This window comes from Eleutherodactylus coqui, chromosome 6 (assembly GCF_035609145.1).
Source record: "Eleutherodactylus coqui strain aEleCoq1 chromosome 6, aEleCoq1.hap1, whole genome shotgun sequence".
Taxonomy (NCBI): Eukaryota; Metazoa; Chordata; class Amphibia; order Anura; family Eleutherodactylidae; genus Eleutherodactylus; species Eleutherodactylus coqui.
Window position 1 is genome coordinate 8,111,097 of NC_089842.1, and position 25,349 is coordinate 8,136,445.

Sequence of the window (25,349 nt, forward strand, 5' to 3'; positions counted from 1 at the left end):
AGCATGCAGAGGATTTCAAAGGAGTGGATGGAAGTGCAAGGAGGTCATGTTGGAACCTCCTGCAGTTAAGGGGTTGGGAAGTGCTTACACGGGAGGATGCATTCATGGGTCTAGTCTGACCTCTACTGGTTAATCTGAGATCGCTCTTCTAAATTATGTTAAGGTACTTCTCGTGTTCAAAAGAAAAATTTCCCCCGCGCTCGTGGGTTCCAGCAACAATAAAGGACAAAATGTCCGTAGATAACTTTAAATGATTTATTCCTTCGTTGCTACGCGTTTCTGCGGGATAACCCGCTCTCTTCGCAGAAACGCGTAGCAACGAAGGAATAAATCATTTAAAGTTATCTACGGACATTTTGTCCTTTATTGTTGCTGGAACCCACGAGCGCGGGGGAAATTTTTCTTTTGAACACGAGAGGTTATGCAAACAGCCCGATCACGGCTGTAACCCCAGAGACGCTCTCCGGTGATCGGATTCGAGACTCCAGGGACGCTACAAGCCAGCTCGGATACAAGGTGCCGGTCAATCTCCTGGGTAGGAGTTTTGGCCGAGCACCAGGTGAGTACTCAAAAGTATCTCACGTTTTTTGAAAATCGTTTTGTGTGAGTAGGCGCTGATCCTTGTTTTCTTTCATGTTAAGGCACTTGTTATTTGTATAGCACCAACTTATTCCACAGCGCTTTCAGGTAATTGATTTATTACCTTCCACCAAGCTGGGTGCTCATTTTACCGACCTCGGAAGGGTAAAAGGCTTAATAAACCTTGAGCCGGCTACCTGAATCATGTGGGGATTGAACCTGTCTGGCGTCCTGTTGCCATGGCAACAGGCCGGGCTCTCTGCGATTATATCGCGAGAGCCCGGCAACTTCACAGAGGGAGCGCACTCCCTCTGTGAACCCTCCCCATGCCGCGATCTACATAGATCACGGCAGGGAAGCGGTTAACAGCCGGGGGGGCATCTCCGATGCACCCCCGCTATTGTAGCAGGAGGACGGCTATGACTGACAGCCGGCTCGCGCTGTGGGATAGCCTGAGATCATAAGTGATCTCGCATTATCCCCAGGACATAAGTTTACACCCTGTTGCAGGAAGTACTCTGCTGCCAGGACGTAAACTTACGCCCTGGGGTGGGAAGGGGTTAAAGGTCTGGACTTTTGCGCAAATCGGAATACCAAATATGTAAGGTTTTGTAATTGTTTAAATTTTTTGGAGAATAATTTTTTTTTTTTAAACTTTTGATCACAAGTTGTGTATCAGTTTGTGATCATTTGATCACTTGTACTCTATACCTTAATACTGCAGTATATAGCAATTTTTGATGTTGCCTATCAAGCCCTGCCATGGGCATCTCTGCATGGCAGCCCTGGGAGCAGCCAGTAGACTCCAGGCTGCTGTCTGGGCCCATCAGCACCCCCGATAGTATTGTGGAGGCTGCTGATGGGGCACAGGAAGGGATTGAGGCGGTTGTGAAGTGGTTAAGGGCACGTTAGTGCTGTATATCAATGTAGCTAAGGCTACTTACCCAGTTTTGTTACTGAAAAATCGGTACAAAAGTTGGACGGAAATAGCGGCCATTCATTTGAAAGGGCGTAAACACATTAACTTTTTTTTTACTCGGATTGATAGTTTTAGTAAAAAAGATCACAGCAGTCCTATTCTTGTGCAATTTTCGGAAGAGAACAGCCCATGTCACGGTGCGGTGTCCAGCACATTGAAGGGCACACGGAGGGCTCTTGCGGGACGAGCTGTCGTTTTTATTGCCGCTATTTACGGGTGCATACAACTTTTTGGCCACTTTTTATTCTATTTTTTTGGTCGCTTTTTATTGAATTTTTATTGGGAGATGTGTGACCACAAAAAAACCCAAATCTGTTTTTTTGGCTTTTTTTACATTGTGAGATAGAGATAAATAATGTGATAGTTTGAGCCTTTTTGGAAGTGGTGATACAAATTACATTTATTTTTTAGATTGCTTTCTTGAAAAATGGGAAAGGGGGCTGAATTTGTAATATTTTTATATATTATTTATTTTCAAAAATTTTATTTAACTTAAACCAACTTCCCACAGGCGAGCGCGATATGATGCCAACTGAATCCCGCCCCTATATCGCCATCCCCACCATGTGAATTCCTCGAGAATGCGAGGCGTTTTCATGTCAGAACAGCCTTGCACCACTTCAGGGAAGAAGCTCTCCTCCGCCATGGCTGACAGCTGCAGCGGAGCATGTTGTGCGCTGCTGCCGCCAGCCCCAATGAAAACAATGGGCGCTGCGATGCGAGAGCAAGCAGCAAGATAAAACATGCCATCATTTGTATCTCGCATCGCATCGCTCATGTGTTTGACCCATTCAAAAGATTGGGGTTTATATTCGTGCAAAATTTGTGCATCTAGCAGCGCACAGATCTCTCGCGATTTTCCTGCCGGAAGTGGGAAGCCGGGCTAAATCTCACATTTTTTAGTTCCCTTTGGCTATACTGTGACTTCAGTGTTTCAGTATTTTTCTTATATTTACAGATTATACTCTATCACAGGTCACAAGGTTAAATACATGGCGGCCCTGGGAGCCTTCACTAGGTCCAGGACGGCCATTGCAACCATTTGCACCCTGTGATCGCATCATGGGGTCCCTTATTTGTCTGACAGCTTCATACGGCAGGCAGGAATAGCTCTGATTGCGGCTGTTTGCAACGTGCGCTAGTTGTTTCAGCCAGCTGGCACCCGCCAGGTATGCTGCGATCTCGGCTCCTAAGCCCACTTCAAACCCAACCCACACCTCTATAAGGTATTTATAGAAAGGGTTAAAGGGGTTGTCCCGCGCCGAAAGGGGTTTTTTTTTTTTCAATAGCCCCCCCGTTCGGTGCGAGACAAACCCGATGCAGGGGTTTAAAAAAAAACGGATAGTACTTACCCGAATCCCCGCGCTCCGGTGACTTCTTACTTACCTTGCGAAGATGGCCGCCGGGATCTTCACCCACGGTGGACCGCAGGTCTTCTCCCATGGTGCACCATGGGCTCTGTGCGTTCCATTGCCGATTCCAGCCTCCTGATTGGCTGGAATCGGCACACGTGACGGGGCGGAGCTACGAGGAGCAGGTCTCCAGTACGAGTGGCCCCATTCAGAAGGGAGAAGACCGGACTGCGCAAGCGCGTCTAATCAGGCGATTAGACGCTGAAATTAGACGGCACCATGGAGACGAGGACGCTAGCAACGGAGCAGGTAAGTGAATAACTTCTGTATGGCTCATAATTAATGCACGATGTATATTACAAAGTGCATTAATATGGCCATACAGAAGTGTATACCCCCACTTGCTGCCGCGGGACAACCCCTTTAACAGGAGGTGCAGTAATCCCTTTAAAGAAGTTGTGCCAAGATGGCATCCCTAGTTCATATTGCTTAATAGGGCATATGACCGTCATAGAGGGGTCCCCTACTCAGGACCCCCTCTGTATCCAAGGATGGAGAACGGCTCAGTAAGAGCGGCTCCCGTTGCGACGGACCTTCTGCTGTGAATGAACTGCCAGGCTGACCACAGCTTTACCTAGCAAAATCAATTGATTACCAGGGGTGCGGAGAGCGGGACTCGCCCTGCATTTTCAGCTCATTATGCATCGTGGCACAAACCCTTAGGGCTCATACCCACTAGCAATAGGTTATCTAGCGATGTGAGAGTTAGTGAAAATGCATGATAATGAAACCAATGATTTTCAATGGTTTCATTGTCATTAACGATGTTTTCACTCAAGCCTCGCTGCGATAAAAAAAGCTGCAGTTTTATTTTCCAGATCCACAGGATAGGTGACAAATGTCTTCAGTGAGAAAAACCCTTAAAGGGTGTATTTATTAATGGGACCCCAAGATCACCGGAGTGCCACATGTGAATGTAGGAATGATGTGCATGCATGACCCATTCACTTCTATTGTGCAGATGGATGGTGGGCAACCTCCCTCAGCTCCATGGAAGTGAATGGAGCAGAGGTCACACATGCATACGATCGCTCCTTTCACGTGGGGCATTCGGGTGCGTCATTTTCCTTAATGTCTGGCTGTTCCAGTGGTCAGATCCCCAGCAATCAGACATTAATCCCCTACCCTGTAGATAGATGGTGAATATCTTCAGTGGAAAAAGCCCTTTTGATGGTCACAACCGTTCACTAACACATTAATGTACAAACTGCACCAACGTGCTGACCGGTGTGGATTTCGGCTGTGGCTTGTTCCCCCTGGTGGCTGCTCCATGTGCCCTTCCCATCTCTCCATGTAGATGCAGAGCTCAGGTCAACATAAAATAATTATGTAGTCATCCGGTCAACTGGAAAATAGTGGAAACCAGAAGTGGTTCTCCGGGTCCCACAATGATACGCTGATCACATGGTGTCACGTTGCCTGGACTTCCAGCAATGACCCTGAAAACGGTGCTACAGTCCGGGAGGCAAAATCTCTCCTGAGACTGGAGGGGAGTAGTAATATTAACAGACTCCCCTTCCAGTATCCTGCTGCAGATCGAGAAGTTCCTGGGCCTTATCTGGCCTTCTAAGATGACCACAGCGCAGTGCCTGATATGTAGTCGTAGTCTGAAACACTTCATGCTGCTTTAGGGTTTTCCTGCCTTGATCAAATAAGCAGTGCAGGCCAGTCGGAGAGCAGCTGTAGAGCATTGAGACACCACCAATGCAAGGTGTACATCAGGTAGTCTGTAGCCATCATAGAAGACCAAAAAGGAGCCGGAGGACTAGCTAGACCACAACAGAATGCTGCAAATGGAGTTAGTCAGCAGAAATACTATACAAAGATGTACACGATTATAGAGGCCATTCGTATTCATCTCTCTAGGTTGCCAACATCATGAGGAGCTGCTGGTTACCCATGATAGAAAACTGCCTTGAGGTGACCCTACAGGAAGAAATCCCGGGGGTCCAAGTTTGGGAAATGTGGTGGCCAAGAAACAGGACCGTCTTGTCCAATCCAACGGGTTCTAAACTGAGCTGTAAGGCACTGATGCACGTCTCTCTGGGGAGGAGGTAGAGCATCAACCTGCTGGAACCAAACCCATTGATGTTGTGCCAACCGTAAGTCATCAGTCATCACCGCCCTGTTTTAGAATGCTCAATTATGAGTAATCATTCAGGGGGACCTCAATGGAAACAGGACCAAGGAGCTTCTCACCCCAAATTCCACACCAGGCGTTTAGGACTAAACACCTTTGTGATTGCCTTATCAAGTGCATCGTGGAGCATACTCTGCCCAGTAGGCCACATTGTGCGGTTATATACTCCATCCGAGGTTAGCAAAGCCTCATCACTCCATAAGATGTGCTGAAGGAACAGCGGTTCGTCATGGTGAAGAGTCAAATCACCGTTCTGCATCCTCTGCATGATCAGCATGCTGGAGATAGCAACGGATCAGGTTCAGGGGAAGGACTGGTTTCATTCCCATTCCCAGGAAGTCTCAATGTTTTCAATGGAAGTGAAGCTGGCGCTTCCTCTGACCACCGACGCTTGTCCTGTCCGCTGTACTGACAGAGGGCAGGATGATCAGGCGATGGATGGGGGTCCCTAGCGACAGAGACAAACCCCCATCAACCACTGATGATCTATCCAGTGGATATGTCATCAATAAAAGGAGCCCGGAATACCCATTTAATTCATTTGTGGTATTTTTTAATTGCCCCCAATGAATAAATGCATTATAACACCAGTTCATCCTAAATTGAGTCCTTTCAGTTATTTTAGCACTGGAATAAGCAGCTTCGCACCCACACGGACCCTCTTGCAATGCTAGAAAGATGTATTTTGTGCCTGGATAGGTATTTCTGTGGACACCCTGTATAGCCATAGACTGTTGAGTCATATATGATGCAGATATATGGTCTGCAGGAATCCTTATGGTACCAACCTTACCAAGCACGGGTACTTACCAGCGGGCAGAGGTCCAGCTCTCTTAGGGTTGTCTTGCTTTTTTCCCTACTAATGGGGCACAGTCCATCTTCCACCGCCTGGAATAGCACCGGGTTCAGGTCTCCATACTCCCCGGATGCGATTTCAATAACTATGTAGGCAGAAAGAAAGAACAAATTGCAGCAAGAAATGGAAAATAGAGAAGTATTTCTGTGCGTCACTCACTGAAATCTGCAGGATTGTGGTACGTTGGACAGTGTAATCCCAGGCTCTTCAGATATGGGATGAGGTGGGTGACGGACCCCCGGTAGATGCACTGACCCTGACTGAGAATGTAAAGCTGAGGGCAGAGGAAAGCACAAAGTTCTTGTCATACATAAGTAACAGGCCGCAGGGGTAAAACTATAGAATATGATGCACTGCAGACCTTGTCAAACATCTCAAACAGTTTGGCGCTTGGTTGGTGAATGGTGCAGATGATAGTGCGACCGCCTTGAGCCAAAGAGTTCAGCAGTGAGACCACCTGGAAACAAGATGCGCTGTCCAGACCACTGCAAAGAACAAAAATATGTATATGGCTAACTTATAGGTATAGTAAACTGGAATGGACACTTTCAGCAAAGTTTAACTTGACTTTTCAGTTGTTTCTGTTGTGTTGAAGGCGATTACTGGGAATTTAAAAATTACATAGGCAAAAAGGGGTTAAAAATTGAAGCGCCAATTGTGAGAGGGCTGGGAGCTCTAATGAAGGACTAGGAGCTCTAATAAAGGACTAGGAGCTCTAATAAAGGAGTAAGGGTCTCTAATAAACGACTAGGGGCTCTAATGAAGGAGTCAGGGTCCCTAATAAAGGACTAGGGGATCTAATGAAGGAGCCGGGGTCCCTAATAAAGGACTAGAAGCTCTAATGAAGGACTAGGAGCTCTAATAAAGGACTAGGAGCTCTAATGAAGGAGTCAGGGTCTCTAATAAACGACTAGGGGCTCTAATGAAGGAGTCAGGGTCCCTAATAAAGGACTAGGGGATCTAATGAAGGAGCCGGGGTCCCTAATAAAGGACTAGAAGCTCTAATGAAGGACTAGGAGCTCTAATAAAGGACTAGAAGCTCTAATGAAGGAGTCAGGGTCTCTAATAAAGGACTAGGGGCTCTAATGAAAGAGCCGGGATCCCTAATAAAGGACTAGGGGATCTAATAAAGGACATGGGGCTCTAATAAAGGGGACATTCAGTTTAGAATTAGTTGGAAGCTCTACTGCCTTATCTAAGCAAGAAGGGAGTCAATTTTTAGGGTAAACTTAAACACTATATTTGAATCTTCATTTCCCCACAGCTGACCAATTTCTGGTCCTTTACAACCTTGATTTCTGGTGATTTAATATAGTAACCACGGTAGTAGATTTTATATCAGAACGTACGTTTAGGGACGTCTTTTACCTCGTAGGTTCATCGAAGAACATGACAGGCGGATTATTGACGAGTTCCAGGGCGATCGCTAAACGCTTCCGCTGCCCTCCAGAGAGGCACAATGTACGAGTTCCGGCGCATTCAAGCAGGCCGAGCGCCGTCAGGATCTCATTCACCTGTAGAATAAGACAAGTACCGAAATATGTGATGACAGAAAGCATAGACTAGATGGTGCTGATGGCACATGACCTTCTAGCTGCTCACCAGTTTTCTCTTCACATCCATCTTCTCATTGAGTTTCAGGTTGGCAGAGACCTGCATGAACACAAAGAGCACATGTTATTCATAAAGCATCAGCAGCCTTACCAGGATACAGTTTTGGATTGAAGAGATCCAGCAATGCATGGAAACTTGCATCTGGCAATGCTCCATGGGAAAAAAGTATGTAAATTAGATCCCCCCCAAAGAGAAGAAAATTACCTGCCAAACCAGAGACTGCTGTAAAAAGAGAAGACACCCATCTGTAGACAGCTGTTTAACGCCCCCAGTAGTTTAGGCCGAGCGCTGTTCGTAAATAGATCTCGTTCTACTTTAACCCCTTAAGGACACGCTTATTTTGACCACAAGGATGCCACGATTTTTGGGGATTTTCCTCTCAACCTTTCAAAAGCCATAACTTTTTTAGTTTTGCGTCGACTTGGCTGTATGAGGGCTCGTTGTTTGTGTGGCGAGCTGCAGTTTTTATTAGTACAATTTTTTGGGTACATATAATGTATTGTAAAACTTTTTTTTTAGAACATGGAGAGAAAACACATCAATTCCGCTATTGTTTTTTTTTTACAGCTTTAACCATACAGCACAAATCACATCATAAATTTTATTACAGGCCAATATGATTACGACGATTCTAAAAATATTATAATTTTTTTAGGTTTTTCCACTATTTCACAATAAAAAAAAAAAAATTTTTTGGAAATTATTATTATTTTTATATCGCCGCATTCAAAGTCCCATAACTTTTCCATATTTCAATGGTCGGAGCTATCTCAGGGCTTGATTTATTTTTTTTACTCTTTTTATACCCCTGTAGGAGATTTGAACCATAACAGCTATGATCGCCATGGTAATATATTATGCCGCAGCAGAGAAGCTGTGAGATCCTCCTGTGTATCTCCCTGTCTCAAAGGAAGGGGACATGCATTTTTCTTCTTCAATCAGAGACCATATTTGCTCTCTGATTGTCACATGTGAGGGGTTTTCCCAGTAAATGCTGGAGTGAAATGCTGAGGACTCTACAATCATTCCTCTACACCGTTTAACCCTGCAGATGCTGCATTCATTGCTGAATGTGGCACCTGAACGGTTTACAGAAAAGAAAATTAAAATCTTTTTCCCCTTGTACAAGGCTTTAAATATTAAAAAATATAAAGAACATAAGAAACTACATATAATTGGTATCACCATATCCAAAACAACCCATATTATAAAACATTACATTATTTATCCAACATGGTAAATTCAATTTAAAACCTAAGAAAAAAAGCCAAAATAGCCGTTTTCTAATCATCTCGCTTCCCCAAAACAGGAATAAAAAAATGCCAAAAAAAATTGGCAGAAGTCCGCAATATCTCCCTATGTTTTCAATGGGGCTAGTGCTGCTGCTGGCCCCATTGAAAACACTGGCGATATCACATTGTTTTTATTGCGCTGCGAGGCGAGTGTTTTCACTCAATCTCGCAGCTCAAGAGAAAAAAAAACGCCAGTGGGTGTGAAACCCCAATAGGACTGATGTGATAAGACCTGCACCCAGTGATTGGGGCTGCAGCGGTAGACAAGAGCAGCCCTATGATATCGGTATTCTCACCATCATGGCTTCCTTGACAGTCAGGTGCGGCAGCAGCATGTCGTCCTGCATGATATAGCATGACATCTTCCGAAACGTTCTTAGCTCCCTCTGTTTTCCATTTACCAGAATCTCTCCCGTCATTCCGCTGTCCCTGTTAGGAGAAAAGAGGGGCAACATGACATCATTTTAACATATTTAAATGGGATATCCGGAATCTAAAAGAGCAGGAAATTTGCTACAATAAAAGGAAACAAACCCCTAAACTCACCTGTTTAATCCTCGTCACTTCAATGTTGCTGCACTGGATATCTAACGTATCTGTTTACTCCCTGCAGCCGTACATGCATGTAACTGCTGCAGGCAATCACTGGCCCCAGTGGCGATGCCTACATGTACAGCATGAGTGATTGGCTGTAGCAGTCATGCGCAAGTGTGGTATGTCATCACTGTGGGAAACTAAGGACCTGCTGGGCAATTGGGGCAATAGGGGTAAGTGAAAAAGTGAGAAATGTTTTTTGTTTGCCTTGTTTTTTATTTTAACTTTCCTGCTGTATGCTGTAATGAGGATAAATCAATTAGCGTTATTTTCTCCATAGTTTACCATAATTAGGTGTATGGCATAAAAATTATGCCGTACAATTTACTTAATTTTGAAAATGCTCTGTGTTGGAATACATTTGCAATCAAATATATTCATCCCCTATGCAAATAAAGTTTATTTGTCAAATTTACAAACTTTTAGCTGTTTTCAAAAAACACTCAAACAAGAACAATTTTAATAGTTTCCCCAAATTTACCACAAAATGCCACTTTTAATGGCGACAGTCTCAGAATCATTCAACCCCCTTAGTAGTATCCATTGTAAGAACACATTTGCAAATCAGGTGTGTTCTCAAGTGCACCTGATACAACTAATCAAGGGCTTCATTAGTTGCATCAGGTGTGATTTAGATAAAACACATCAAATACCTGGACTGGCGAGGGCTTTGCTGACTGTGACGTTTGATTGCATGTTAGAAATATGGCTAAGTTGAGAGAGCGGTCCAAATAGTTAGGAGAAGTGATCATTGCCATATAGAAACAAGGAAAAGGATACAAAAAGATACAAAGGCCCTGAGTGTTTCTACAGCTACAGCTGGAAGCAGTTCACAAGTTTAAAGTTACAGGAACACTGGCTGCACTAACTGGACATGGCAGAAAGAGGGCGCTATCACCGGCTGCCACCAGATTCCTTAGGAGGCTGATAGTAAAAAACCCTCCAGTGACTGCAAAAGACCTGGAGCAAAATCTGGTAGCAACGGGCACTGAGGTTTCCATTTGCACACTAGTTTGCATACTAAACACTGAAGGTCTTCAAGGCCAAACTCCAAGACGTCATCCCTTCTGACCCAAAAGCACAAGAAAAGTCATCTCTGATATGCGCAAAACCATATAAATAACCACTGAAGTTTTGGGATTCTGTTCTGCGAAACAATGAAACAAAACTGGAACTTTTCGGGCCTCTGGATCAGCAGTACGTCTGGAGGAGGAAGAATGAAGTAGACGCTGGATAGACCCTCTGCCTACAGTGAAGCATGGTGGTGGCTCAGTGATACTCTGTGGCTGGAAACCTGCAGTGTGAGGAGGACAAGATAAATTCCATCACGTATCAGGAAATCCCAGTAGAGAACGTCATGTCCTCTGTGCGGAAGCTGAAGCTTGGACGTCATTGGATCTTCCAGCAGGACAGTGATCACAAGCAGACCTCAGAGTCCACCAAGTCTTTAGGCCTTCACAGCCTTGACCTGAACCCCATAGAAAATCTTTGGTGGGTGAAGAAGGCGACTGCAGCACAAACCCAAGGATACTAGTGACCAGGAGGCTGTTGTACATGAGGAACGGGGTAAGACTCCTCAGGACCGCTGGCAGAAGCTGCTGTCTGGCTGTACATAACGTCTGCTGCCAGTCAGAACAGCAGAAGGGGCTCTAAGGACGCTCTGAAGACCCTTGCAATGGGAGGTAATTCTGAGACTGCAGGAGTCAGTAAAAGGGGCACCTTGTGGTGAATTTGGAGAAACCGCTCCGCTTTTAGTTGTGTTCAGCCATTTACATTGTTCTTGTTTGATTATTTTTCTGCAAATAGCTGAAAGTTTGTAAATTTGGCAAATAAATCGAATTTATAATGCAGGGGGGTGGGGGGGTTCATTGCAACTACACACCATGTAATGCTTCCTGAAAAAAAGCTATGCAGATGAGTGATGTTAGAATGCCTCCCTGTGACAGTTGCTATAAAACATATACAATGAGAAAAACCCTGGGGAGACATTTGTTCCCATCACTTTGGATCTGTTTGAGTGACTTTTATTAGGCAACATGCAGTTAAACAGACTCTCCAACCCGCGCTGATTCCAGTATGTTCACCACTTACAATCCGCTATAACAGGTCTCTACAAGATTACGCAGTATTTTAGGAGTTAAAAATAACATTTTCTCTTCACCAGTAGGATCCACGGCTCTATATTTAGGCCGGCCGCATGTGCCCGCAGGTTCTATTTGCTGTGTGAGAATAGCAGGAGGACATGATGTAGAAGGGAGAAAAATTGATTTCTGTGTAGTGCTTGTGAGCAACTTCATATCAACTCCTCTGCAGTACGGCACAGCGCACACGGGTTGCTCCATCACATGGAATATATCAGCACGTTTGCTAGTAGAATATTAGAGAATATTTTGGAAAAAGCATAACAAAACCACCGCAAACCTCCTCTGCTGAATCCCAGGGTCCGGGCAGTGGGCTATATTTTAAAACCATTGACTTGAGAACCAAAAAAACGTGTCCAACTCCAGGAATACAGGAAGCCCGGAAAGTCTTGTGACCCTTTAACTTTTTATAGATTTTGCAATCTTTTGAAAAAGGTTTCCAGTTTTTCCGCATCCTTCTGCATTCAACACTGCATAGTGACAAAGGGACAACAAAAGGTAGACAGTTTTTGTAATTTTCTAAAAATAAAAACTTTTTGTACCCTTTGGTATGACACTTGCAGTTGAGCTCTGGGAGCCTCTCATTTCACTTGATCATCTTTGAGATGCTTCTACTTGATTGGAGTTAATTCAGTTGATTGGACATCATTTTAAAAGACCCTCCCCCTCCTGTCTATACAAGGTCTCACAGCTCACAATGCATATCAGAGCCAAAACCAAGCCATGAGGAGGAGAGAACTCCTGTAGAGCTCAGAGACAGGATTGTGTGGATGCACAGATCTGGAGAAGCTACAAAAAAATTTCTGCTGCACTGAAAGTTCCCAAGAGCCCAGCAGCCCCCATAATTCTTACATGGAAGAACAATCAGGACTCTTCTTAGAGCCGCCGACCCACCAAACTAAGGGGTAGAAGGGCCTTGGTAAGACAGGTGACCAATAACCCAGCGGTCAGTCTGGCTGAGCTCCAAAGATCCTGTGTGCAGATGGGAGAAATGTCCAGAAGGTCAACCATCACTACAGCACTTCACTAATCTGGGCTTTATGGCGGAGGGGCCAGAAAGAAGCCTCTTCAGTAAGACACATGAAAGTCACATGGAGTTTGCCAAAAAGCATCTAATGGACCCTCAGACAGCGAGAAACAAGATTCTCTTGTTACGGTATCCTACCCGATGATACGCCAGCCTGGGTTGCCCTATCACTGAAGGGACAAAAGGTTTCAATATAGACTTATGGAACGCCCTGTGAACCCTCCATGTAGCTGGCAAGCCCAGTTCATAGGCGAGCAGGTTCACCACACGTGTGATGACAAAGGGAACCACATAACGCGGTGCCAGCTTCAAAGATGGGACCCTTAATTTGAGATTTTTAGAAGACAGGTATACCTTCTGTCCCACCCTGTAAGGCTTAGATACAGACAGACTCATCCCACTATGCAACTGCATGTGAACCCCCGTTGCTTCCAAGTTTTTCTGTACCTCTTTACATACTCCCTGCAGCGTATCTTTGGCGACATCAGCTGCAGGACAGACAAATGGAGTAGGGATCGCTGTAAGGAAGCGAGGATGCTGACCGTATACACAAAAGAATGGAGATACCCCAGTGGAAGAACAAGTTGTTTAGTGCAAACTCTGCCAACGGCAGGAACTCTGCCCACTGATGAGCCTTTTCACCAGCAAACAACCGTAAATATTGCACTAAATCCTGGTTCTTCCGCTCAGTCTGACCATTAGTTTGCGGGTGGAATGCTGAAGAGAAGGAAAGCAACGTTCCCAGGTTTCTGCAGAAGGCACGCCAAAACCGACAAACTAAACACCGCGATCAGATACAATGTTTTGGGGAACCCCATGTAGGCGAATTATATCTTTTACAAAAATCTTGGCAAACTCTTTTGCCGACGGTAGCTTCTTTAACGCCACAAAATGTGCCCTCTTTGAGAAACGATCTACAACCACTAAGATAGTGATGCACTTCTGGGATTCTGGTAGATCAGTGATAAAATCTACCGATAACTGCGACCATGGACTAGAAGGTACCGGTAACAGTCTCAGAGGACCCTCCGGAGGACGCCGCTGACTCTTATTGCGTGCACAGACAGAGCATCCCTTAACAAAGTCGCGAATCTCCTGAGACATGCCTGGCCACCAGAAGTGTCTGGAACAAAGCTCGAGGGTTCCCTGAAACCCTGGATGACCTGCGAGAACCGACGAGTGAGATTCATCCATGACTCTAAGACGTAAGGTCTCTGGCACAAACCATCTGCCCTCCGGCACCCTCTGAAGGAGCGTCCTGCTGAGCATTCTGTAGTTGAGGGACGAAGTTAGATTCTACAGCTGCCACCACCACGCCAGGTGCCAAGATATTCTCAGGGGTCATAGTCTCACTTTCCGGCACACCGAAACTCCATGACAGGGCGTCCGCTTTCACGTTCTTCTCTCCTGGGATATATGTCATGACGAAATTAAACCTGGTGAAGAACAACGCCCACCTGGCTTGACGAGCTGTGAGTCTTTTAGCATTGGCGAGATATACCAAATTCTTGTGATCAGTATACACGGTAATAGGGTCTCTAGCACCCTCAAGATGGTGTCGCCACTCTTCTAAAGCCCATTTGATCACCAGTAACTCACGGTTACCCGCGTCGTAGTTGCGTTCTGCTGAACTAAACTTCTGCGAAAAGAATGCACATGGGCTATACCCAGATCTCCCACTGACTTACTGCAACAATACTGCCCCTGTCCCCACCTCAGACGCATCTACCTCAATGAAAAAGGGTAGTCGTGCGTCCGGCTGTATTAGCACCGGGGCAGTCGTAAATGCCCTTTTTAGATGACTAAAGGCCTCAAGGGCTGCAGGTGACCATTTTACCAAGTCAGCCCCCTTCTTAGTCAGATCGGTCAAGGGTTGAGCAATAACCGAGTAATTCTTAATGAATTTGCGGTAAAAATTTGCAAAACCCAAGAACCGCTGGAGAGCCTTAAGGTTGTCTGGTCTGACCCATTGGGAGATTGCTGCTACTTTGTCAGACTTCATCTGAATCTCCGTGGGTGAAATCACATAACCAAGGAAAGATACTTGTTTAGAACCAAATGTACATTTCTCCAACTTGACAAAAAGTTGATACTCGTGCAAACAGGTCAGAACCAACCTCAGGTGCCGCACATGTGAATCCCAGTCAGGAAAATACACCAAAATGTCATCAAGATATATGACCAGAAATACCCCCAGGAAGTCGTGAAAAACTGCGTTCATAAAACCCTGAAACACAGCGGGGGTGTTACAGAGTCCGAAGGGCATGACCAGACATTCAAAATGCCCTAACGGGGTGTTGAACGCCGTCTTCTATACATCTCCCTTTCGAATGCGAATTAAGTTGTAAGCCCCCCTTAAATCCAGTTTGGAGAACCAGTGGGCCCCTACCACCTGATTCAACAAGTCCGGAATTAGGGGCAAGAAGCACTGGTTCTTCACTGTGATTTTATTCAAGCCCCGATAATCTACACAAGGTCTTAGTGTCCCGTCCTTCTCAACAAAGAAGAGACCTGCCCCAGCAGGGGACCTGGACGGCCGGATATGTCGTTTGACCAGAGACTCCGAGATATAGGACTTAAGGGCTTCGTGCTCACGCCCAGACAAATTGAAAATGGCTCCCTTAGGGATGGGACTGTCGGGAATCAGATCAATACCACAGTCCCACTCCCTATAGGGAGGCAAAGCCTCAGACAGTTTTTTGGAGAATACATCCTGAAAATCTGACAAATATTCCGGAATAAGCACAGTATCTGCGGACCACATGGCTATAGTAGTTAGGTGATTATGACAGGATGACCCCCAATGAATCAATTCCCAGGTGGACCAATCAAATTGGGGATTGTGCAGTGCCAACCAGGGCATACCAAGCACCACATCAACAGACATCTTTTCCATAACTAGGAAAGACAGATTCTCAAAATGGAGAACACCCACAGTGAACTGCAGAATGGGAGTCCTCCATTTAACAACACCTGCGGAGAGAGGGGTCGAATCAATACCAATGAAGCGCATGGGGGGCTTCAGCATGGAAAATTCGGTTATTAGAGGTCTGACAAAATTTAAATTAATCAGATTAACTGCAGCACCCGAATCAATATAGGCTTGACCGGACCGAATAAAATTCCGGAAGCCAATCTGACAAGGCTCCAACAACCTAGGGAGTACCTGTGATCCTATGCGACCCTTCAGAGAATCACCTAGGATCGGTAGTTCTTCCGCCGCTTCAGACTGATGTTGCCGTTGCTTCCGTGGACAGGTTGCTACTCGATGTCCGTCTTCCCCACAGTAGAGACAAAGATGGTGAGTCATCCGGAACCGTCGCTGTTCCCCAGGACTTAGCTGGTCCACTTCCATAGGCTCGGCCCCTGGAGCTGGCATGGGGGAAATGGGAACGGATCTACAGGACTCCCTAGTTTTACAAGCCTGACATTCCTTTTCTCTAGATCTCAGCTTTTACTGCCAATACCATCGCCTCATTAAGTGTTATGGGAGCGGGATGGGAAATAATTAGATCCTTGACAGCATCAGAAAGACCCAACAAAAACACATCTTTGAGGGCGCCATCATTCCAGGAGGTTTCACCGGCATACTGTCTAAACTTAGAGCAAGTCTTCAGCACACTGCTGCCCCTGACGCAAAGCCATGAGGTGAGACACTGCTAACCCCACCCGGTCCGGCTCATCAAAAATACCTCCTAGTTCCTGAAAAAATGAATCAACAGACTGCAGGCAAGCCGAACTCTCAGGTAAGGAGTAGGCCCATGTCTGGGGGGGACCCCGCAGCAAGGACAGAATCAATCCTACCTTCTGGGACTCAGAGCCAGAGGATCCGGGCCGCATCCGGAAATATAGTTTACATGCCTGCTGAAAAACAAAAAACTTGCTTCTCTCTCCAGAAAACACCTCAGAGAGAAGAAACCTGCACCAACATCCGCTGCTCCTGGGCCACCATACGACCGGACAGGTCTTCGATCACGCCCACTAGCTCCTGCAACTGATTAGCAAGGACGCTCATAGTCTCCATTGGAGACCAAACAAAACCCGTAGGGTAATTTTAAGGGCCAGTTATTATGTTACGGTATCCTACCCGATGATACACCAGCCTGGGTTGCCCTAGAACTTACCCGCAACCCCTGTCCCTGCCTACTTGCCTCTACTCCTGGCTAACCCCAGGCGGGCAACTGGGCGGCGGTCCATACACTCGCTACGGACCAAGGAGGGACGCTGGAGTACCAATATGGAACAGGGTAGGATACCCACAGGAAGGATAGGTGAATAAACCAACAGAAAATAGCAGCAGACCGAAGCAGATGGGATAACCTGGCAGAAATAGCAGAAGCTGAAAGCAGGAGACTGACAGAGGCAGGAAGCTAGCACACTGAAACAGAAACCAATAACTGGCAGTGAATGGACCTCATTGCCAGCCTTATAAACAGAAGCCTCCGCCCAGGGGCGGAGAGGGGGAGGCGACACCTCCTAGCAGAATCTCATAACAGGGACTCGAGCATTAAGCTGCACTCACAGACGCCCGCGCACACGCCGCCGCCCGGACCCACGAGCGCGCGCACTGCGCCGACCAACCACCCGCGGCCCTGGCAGCCACTGCATGGTAACATCTCTGGTCTAATAAAACCAGGTTGGAACAGACAATTTGCTGGTGTAGGAGAGGCCCAGGACCAGAAGGCACTGTTAGAAATGGTCTGCAGGGAACGGTTGGAATTAAAGCCAACATATATGAGGGGAGGGATTCCTAAACCCTTTCTCAGATAGATATAACAAAGTCCTAAAGTTTGCATGTATGAGAGGCCAGTGCGGGTCTGGCCTTGCTGTGCATGTAGTTACACTTAAAATGACTGCCGAACACCCATCACTGGGAAACGATTTCAGTCACCATCGGTCGGATTTTACAACCCACCTTACTGTTTTATGTTACCTGTTTTCAATATGCCTGAATCTCAGAATTTTGTGTATTTTGCCCTTAGTTAGGTCATGAACAGAATCTACCTCACCACAATGTCCCAATGATATGCTACAGTACCATGGTTTACTAGAAGTTCAGTTGCACCCCTTACTCCTTCCTCATGGTCCATAATGTAAGGGAATTCAACTCCCCTCGAAAAATAAAACAAGCCTTTTTATCCTATAATGAAAAAAAGTTTAGTACCGTGTTAGCCAGCAGAGCAAAATATGATTGTTACGCAAGAGAAAAAAAATCTTGTAGATATGATATCTTTTAATGGCTAACAAAAATACAAGATGTTAGTGCGAGCTTTCCAACCTCTCAGGATTCTTCCTTAGGCATAATGAAATAGATCTGAAAAGGCATGAATATATATACTGTAGGGGTGCGCTACAGAGGATGGCCTGTAGGGGGCAACAGACAATCAGTCTGGTGCCTGAAGTAAGAGGGAAAACACCCACAGGTGTGGTCAGTGATATAAAAAGGTTTGTTCCTACTGCAGTGGAGGAGGGTGTCTGGCTGAGAAGGCCAGGAAGACAGCTCAGTGGAGCTGCAGGGCTGTTAGCTCAGAGTGTGTGGCTGAGAAGGCCAGAGGTGGACAGGGAGACGCTCCTCACCTCAACACCTAGGAGAGGTGTGTGTCTGGGAGGACCAGACTTCAACTAAGGCTATATTGCGACCAGACTGCCATTGAAAGAAAACTCCTGTTGTATGCAGTGGAGAGACGTTATGGACCAGGAACTACGTGGTTCCAGCAGGACCCCTGGAGTACGCCTGCCCTTGGACTAAGGGTCTGAAGGCACTACAGACTAAGGACCAGCTGCGATCTGGACATCCACAGGTCTGTGCAAATCAAGTGGACTTGTTGTTGCTGTTGCCTTCAACCCTGTGGAGGCTTGTACTGAGGGGACTTTGAAAAGGACTGTGACGGGACGTTTATAAGAGACTTTGTTGTTGCCAAACATTTATTATTGCCCTGGAGACCCAGTCATCTATGTTTCGGTTAAAGATTGTGTATGAATAAAGTGAACAAGAAGGAAAGTGACCGTTTGGCGTGATATGTAACCCCCGTGGTGATACTTAACCCCCGTGTTGTCACATATGGTGGAGGATGCGCTGGCACAAGTGGTGAAGGTCCCAGCTCAAAGACGCCAGTGAAGAGGCAGACAACCTCTGAGTATGAAGGAATTGCTGAAGCAGTTGTTACAAGAGAGGGTGCAGCAACAGGAGGCGATTCAAGTTCAGCTGGGGGAAAGGCAACTCCTAATAAAGCAGTTGGCTGCACTGACAGAGTCAATCAAAACTACAGAGAATGAGCACCTCATAAAAAAGACTGAAACTGATCACAGGGCTTTGTTGGGAGAACAAACCCATAAGTGTGAACAAGGTTGTAAAAAATTGAAGACGCAGTCAGCAAAGAGGAATATCCATGGGAAGTTCAGGTAAAACAGCTCAAAGAAAAGCGGGAGATGGAGAAAGCTGCCTGCAGAAAAGCAAGCAGAGGTATTGAGAGGTATACTGGACTTCAAGAAAGCCCAAGAAGCTCGTCAGGAGCAGGTGCTGACCCAGCTACAGATAAGCAGGGATGAAGAAATAGAGCTATATGAAGCTCAGATCCAGAACCTTACCAAACTCATGTGCTAGCTAAGAGTGAACTGTCCCAACCATTAGAACAAGCTGTGCAGTATGAACAGGACTGCAAGAAACTGCAAATGAAAACCAAAGGGTTGGAGATGACGTGCTGCGAGTTAGAAAGAGCTTCTACAGATGCACATAATCAAACTACAGGTTTGCAAAATCAAGTTGCAGAGTTGAAAATGCTGTTAGCAAAGAAGAAGGTGACTTGGAGTGCCAAGTAAGTCAGCTCAAGGAAGAGCTGGGAATACAGAAAGCTGCTTGCAGACAGAGAAGCAAGCAGAGATCGTGAAAGACTTACTGGGTGACAAAGAAAACCAGGAAGCCCTGCATGAGAGACTGGTGTCCCAGCTACAGATGAGCTTGGATGAGAAAGCTGAAATACATGGAACCCAGATCCTGAAGCTGGAACAGAGTCATGCTGTAGTTGTTGGGAAACTGTCTAAGCAGTTGAAGCAAACGGAAAAAGTGAAAGAAACATGGAAAAGTGAGTGTCTTGAGCTGACCCAAAAGGTAAAAGGGTTGTTGGAAGACAAGTGTGCATATGAATGCAATAAAAATACAGTAGAGATGCAGCTTCAAGAGCTGCAAATAAAAATAACTGAAGGTGACGGTGTGCAGACAGCGTTGTCTGAGCAGGTGAGCAGGCTGCAGGTGAAGCTGGAAGCTCAGAGTGAAGAGTTCCAGAAGTTACTGCAAGAAGAGATGCAGCAGAGGCTTGGTCTCAGTGCACACCTGAAGACTATGCAAGGTGAGAAAATGTGTTCCTCAAACAAGTAGAGGAGGATGCAGAAGCTAAGAGAAACCTATCAGAGCAGATTGCAACACTTCAGGCCGATGTGGTGGATCTGGAAGATAGACTGGAGAAGAGTGCTTTGTGTTTGGATTCTGTGGAAGAGCAGAAAAGAGAAATACAAGGAGAATTAGAAACTACAAGGCAGCAGTGTGAAGAGAAAACAGCCGCCTGTGATAAACTTGAGAAGGTTAAAGTAAGTCTTCAGCAAGAGGTAGAAGATGTTACTGTTAAGCTTGGTCAGCAACAGGAGCTTGTATCGAAACTGGAGAAGAAACAAAAGCTGTGTGAACAGGAGCTGACTGAAGAGAAAGCCAGATCTGCAAGATATGCCACTGAACTTGAGCATGCAGAAAAAAGCGCTAATGAGAAAGAAACAGAGGTACTAACCCTGACACGCACCCTGAAAGTAGTGTCAGAAGAAAGAGCAGAGCTTCAGCAGTTCTCAGGGGAGTTGTGCATGAAGATGAAATGCTGTAAATCAAATAGTCAAGTGGCTGAAAGAAAGGTTCAGAGACCAGAGATGTCTAAAACCCAGTTCAGACAGAAAAGAAAAAAGGTAATCTTGTTAAAGAATCTGAAAGAGTTCCAAGTAGTAAAGAATGCCGAATTATGTTTACAAAAGGAGACTACTGAAGCTCAGAAGGTCTCACAAGTGGCGGCAGAAGTCTTGGAAGAACTGCAGCAAAAGAATAATGACGTAAAAAGGCAAACCCAGAAGGTGAAGACACAGTTTGTCCAAATGGTAGAAGCCTATCACAGGGATGCTGACTCCAAGGACAAACTCATCAGTGAACTGGATACTACCAAGCAAAAGTCAGAGTCAAAGGGAAAGGAACTTCGAAGAATGCTATTGGTTCTAACCGATGACAACACTGTACTAAGAAAAGAAATGGGATTGTTACAAAGTGAGGAAAAAATGATAGTTATAAACCTGAATAAATTGAAAAAAGGAAGTGGAGAGTGTAATCCATAGCAAGGCCATGCTGGAGCATGAGCTACAAGAGGAACTGGAAGAATACAGAGAAAAGGTTCTTGACCTAGAAGAGACCTTCAAAATGGAGGCTCAGTTAGAAAGTCTCCACAAGCCTTCCTGCACTGAAATGGAGGACTGTGTTAGCTCCAAGGATGATGGTGAAAAGACTGTACCTAAACAAGAAAAGTCTACTAAAGCCTCGGAGCAGCAAAAAGAAGAAATGAAGGGTCAGGTAGGGAAACTTGACTATAACTTACAAGCCACAAAGTTACCCTTGGGAGTCAACTTGCAAGCTGTGAGAGCACAGTCTGACGGAGATCTACAAGGATGTGAGGAGCAGAGTGAAGACAAGAAGAAGGAACTCGTCAGACAGGTAAAAACAGAAAGAGACCCCCGAGGCTGGAGTTTTGACCCTGGAGGGTCAGAAGAAGAAAACTGTGATATGGCCTACAGCCTTCATCAATGGGGAGGGATGTGTAGGGGTGCGCTACAGAGGATGGCCTGTAGGGGGCAACAGACAATCAGTCTGGTGCCTGAAGTAAGAGGGAAAACACCCACAGGTGTGGTCAGTGATATAAAAAGGTTTGTTCCTACTGCAGTGGAGGAGAGTGTCTGGCTGAGAAGGCCAGGAAGACAGCTCAGTGGAGCTGCAGGGCTGTTAGCCCAGAGTGTGTGGCTGAGAAGGCCAGAGGTGGACAGGGAGATGCCCCTCACCTCAACACTTAGGAGAGGTGTGTGTCTGGGAGGACCAGACTTCAACTAAGGCTATATTGCGACCAGACTGCTGTTGAAAGAAAACTTCTGTTGTATGCAGTAGAGAAAAGTTATGGACCAGGAACTATGTGGTTCCAGCAGGACCCCTAGAGTACGCCTGCCCTTGGACTAAGGGTCTGAAGGCACTACAGACTAAGGACCAGCTGCGATCTGGACATCCACAGGTCTGTGCAAATCAAGTGGACTTGTTGTTGCTGTTGCCTTCAACCCTGTGGAGGCTTGTACTGAGGGGACTTTGAAAAGGACTGTGACGGGACGTTTATAAGAGACTTTGTTGTTGCCAAACATTTTTATTGCCCTGGAGACCCAGTCATCTATGTTTCGGTTAAAGATTGTGTATGAATAAAGTGAACAAGAAGGAAAGTGACCATTTGGCGTGATATCTAACCCCCGTGGTGATATTTAACCCCTGTGTTGTCACAATACACATAATTATGACAAGGCACAGACATGGATGTGATTAATTTGCACTTAAAAGGATATTACAACGGGATGGGTAGAGAAATAAAGACATACTTAAATAGTTCACTGATAAAGATGTGAAGGTATTATGGTCCCTGAATTAGTGTTGGGGGGTCACCAGGCCAGCAGTGTTATCTGTGCAATAGATGTCTCATACTTCCCAGTCATGCATGAATCCTCTTGAGGAATTTTGCGCTTTATTGGAAGTGTCAAAATGCCAATGGGGTTGCCTCTGAATCTGTGTTACAATTCACAAGATTCATTCTCACACACAATTATTTCTTCTTTGGCAAAGAGATATTCCTGCAACTCACTGGAACTGCCATGGGCAGTAAAATGGCACTGCAATATGCCTACCTTTTCATGGCAAAACTGAAAAGTGACTTTCTGGCCTCCTGCCCCAGCAAACCATTCTCCTACTTCTGCTGCATTGATGACATCATAATCATCTGGACCAATACTGCACAAGAACTAATAAAATTCCATGAGAGATTCAATGCATTCCACCCCACCATAAACCTGACATTAATCTACTCGTATACAGAAATGAACCTTTTGGACACCACCATAAAAATTTCAAACAACTCAATACAGACATCCCTATACCGAAAACCGATTGATCAACCCACATACCTCAGATGGGACAGTTCCCATCCTAAGCACATCAAAAAGTCCATCATCTACAGCCAGGCCATCAAATACAACCGGATCTGTTCCAACCCAACAGACAGAGAGGAGCATTTATACCATCTCAAAAGGACATTTATAAATCAGGGCAACCATCCCACCTCAGTTGATGACCAAATTACCAGAGCCCTCAGGATACCCAGGAATCAACTACTCCAGTACATAGAGAAGGAAGGAAGCGATCGTATACCTCTAGTAGTGACCTACAACTCACAGCTAGAGGTACTAAGGAAAACCGCAAAGAAGCTCCATCATACCTACACAAGGATGATCGTCTGACAACCATATTCCCAGACCCTCCCCTTCTGTGTTACAGGCAACCTCCAAATTTGAGCACCTTTATAATCAGGAGTGCATTGCCTAGTGACACATGAAAAGGAACTTATCCCTGTAATGTAAGGAGCTGCAAGACCTGCTGACATGTACTGATCATGGACAGGATACAAATCTCCAACACACAGCAGGACTATAAGATCCCGAGGACATTCACATGTTCCACGTCTGATGTTGTGTACTTTATCCTGTGCAGTAAATACCCTGTTGGGGGGCTTTATGTTGGAGAAACAGGACAAAAACTAAAAGCGAGGATGAGATCTCATCACCACGTAATTAAAGAGAGAAAGACAGATTTATCTGTGGTGGAGCATTTTTCTAGTCATTGACACAACATACAACACATGAAAGTTATGATACTTAAAGGCAATTTCAAATCACAAAGCCATAGAAGAGTTTGGGAGTACAAATTTATAACAACTTTTGATATTTTCAACAGAGGGTTAAATTGTTTAAGAGGATTCATGCGTGAATGGGAAGTATGAGAAATCTATAGCACAGATAACACTGCTGGCCTGGTGACCCCCTAACACTAATTCAGAGACCATAAAGCCTTCATATCTTTATCAGTGGACTTTTAAAGTACGTTTTTATTTCTCTACTATATATATATATATATATATATATATATATATATATATATATATATATATATATGCCTCTTTGGATCTATTTCATTATGTCTGAGGAAGAATCCTGAGATGTTCGAAAGCTCGATATAACATCACGTATTTTTGTTAGCCATTAAAAGGTATCATATCTACAAGATTACTTGGTTTCTCTTGCTGGAACAATCACATTTTTATCCTATATGACACACCACCCAGATGTTATTTGCATCCAGGAAACGCACTTTTCTCAATCCTCCTCACTTAGCTACTTTCACCCTCAATACACAAGATTTTACACGGCTTCAACCCTTGCAAAGCATTAAGGGGTATTGACTCTGTTTCATATTTCTCTACCCTTCCATATAAATGAAACAGATACAGATTAGGAGGGTCAATTCTGTCTGGTCTCAGGAACACTATGTGACCAGCAAGTAGTCTTTGTTAATGTTTACGCCCCCTCGGAGAACCCACTGCTTCACCTAAGTCATAAACATGCACAATTCGCATCGGCAAAATTAGTGTGGGCAGGAGATTTTAATCTCCCATTCTTCCAGTAATTGAACAAAACAGCTCTTAAATTTGACGTGTTCACCAAAACACAGAGCCGCAGATGGTCAGAAGCCCTGGCATCCCTCTTGCTGGCAGACTGTTGGAAAGAACTCCACGGCACCAAATGAGGGTACACATGTTATTCCCCAATGGCCCGTCTATATTCTAGACTAGATTACATACTAATTTCAATCTACCTTTTACTATTGTTAGCCCAAATCAGACACATACCTTGTGCATGTGCGGCGGCCTGAGCGGGAGGCCCACTGTCGCGGGGAAGACCATGGGGAAAACTATGATGGTGGTCACAGATGGCTCTATGATCTCTCCCGCCAGCAGTGTCAGCATGGCCTAGCTCCGTCGTGTGCACAGTGAACATAAACGGGGCATCTAGGCTTAGGATGTCCCTAGCTTTGAACATAAATGGCATATGACACCAGCACCTCTTTTCACACCCCCACAGGATCCTTATGTGACAGTGATCCCTAAGGAAGACAAAAAAAAACTATAGTCCCAAAAAAACTATAGACCTATCTCACTGCTTAATCTGGACTAGAAGATCTTAACCTCCATACTAGCAACCCAACTGAACCGCCTACTTCCATCTTTGATCCACAGGGATCAAGTCGGAATTATACCAGTGGGATAGAGAGATAAGCCCCAGACCATATAAGGAGAGTTTTAAATATTATAGATTATGTCTACACAACAAAATTCCAGATGACTCTTCCAGCACTAGATCTAGAAAACGCCTTTGATACATTATCATGGGGCTACTTATTCTCAGTTCTAAGGCACATTAGGATCCAGGGCCCTTTTCTCTCCAACCTCTTAGCTCTCTACTCAACACCCTGCACATTTCTTAAACTACCATCAACTAGGGCTACCCCCATACAAATTAGTAGGGGCACCAGACAGGATGCCTTCTGTCCCCA

General features: G+C 45.3%; 1 protein-coding gene across 1 annotated transcript in view; it reads right to left on the minus strand.

Moving 5' to 3' along the window:
- Positions 1-25,349, minus strand: part of ABCG4 (ATP binding cassette subfamily G member 4) — a 67,830-nt gene that overhangs the window by 24,047 nt on the left and 18,434 nt on the right. Inside the window, exons 5-10 of the mRNA XM_066606121.1 lie at positions 9,169-9,301; positions 7,569-7,619; positions 7,335-7,480; positions 6,328-6,451; positions 6,126-6,240; positions 5,921-6,051 (exon numbers count right to left, since the gene is read on the minus strand). Of these exons, the coding sequence (XP_066462218.1) occupies positions 5,921-6,051; positions 6,126-6,240; positions 6,328-6,451; positions 7,335-7,480; positions 7,569-7,619; positions 9,169-9,301 (700 nt within the window). The remainder of the gene's footprint in view (positions 1-5,920; positions 6,052-6,125; positions 6,241-6,327; positions 6,452-7,334; positions 7,481-7,568; positions 7,620-9,168; positions 9,302-25,349) is intronic.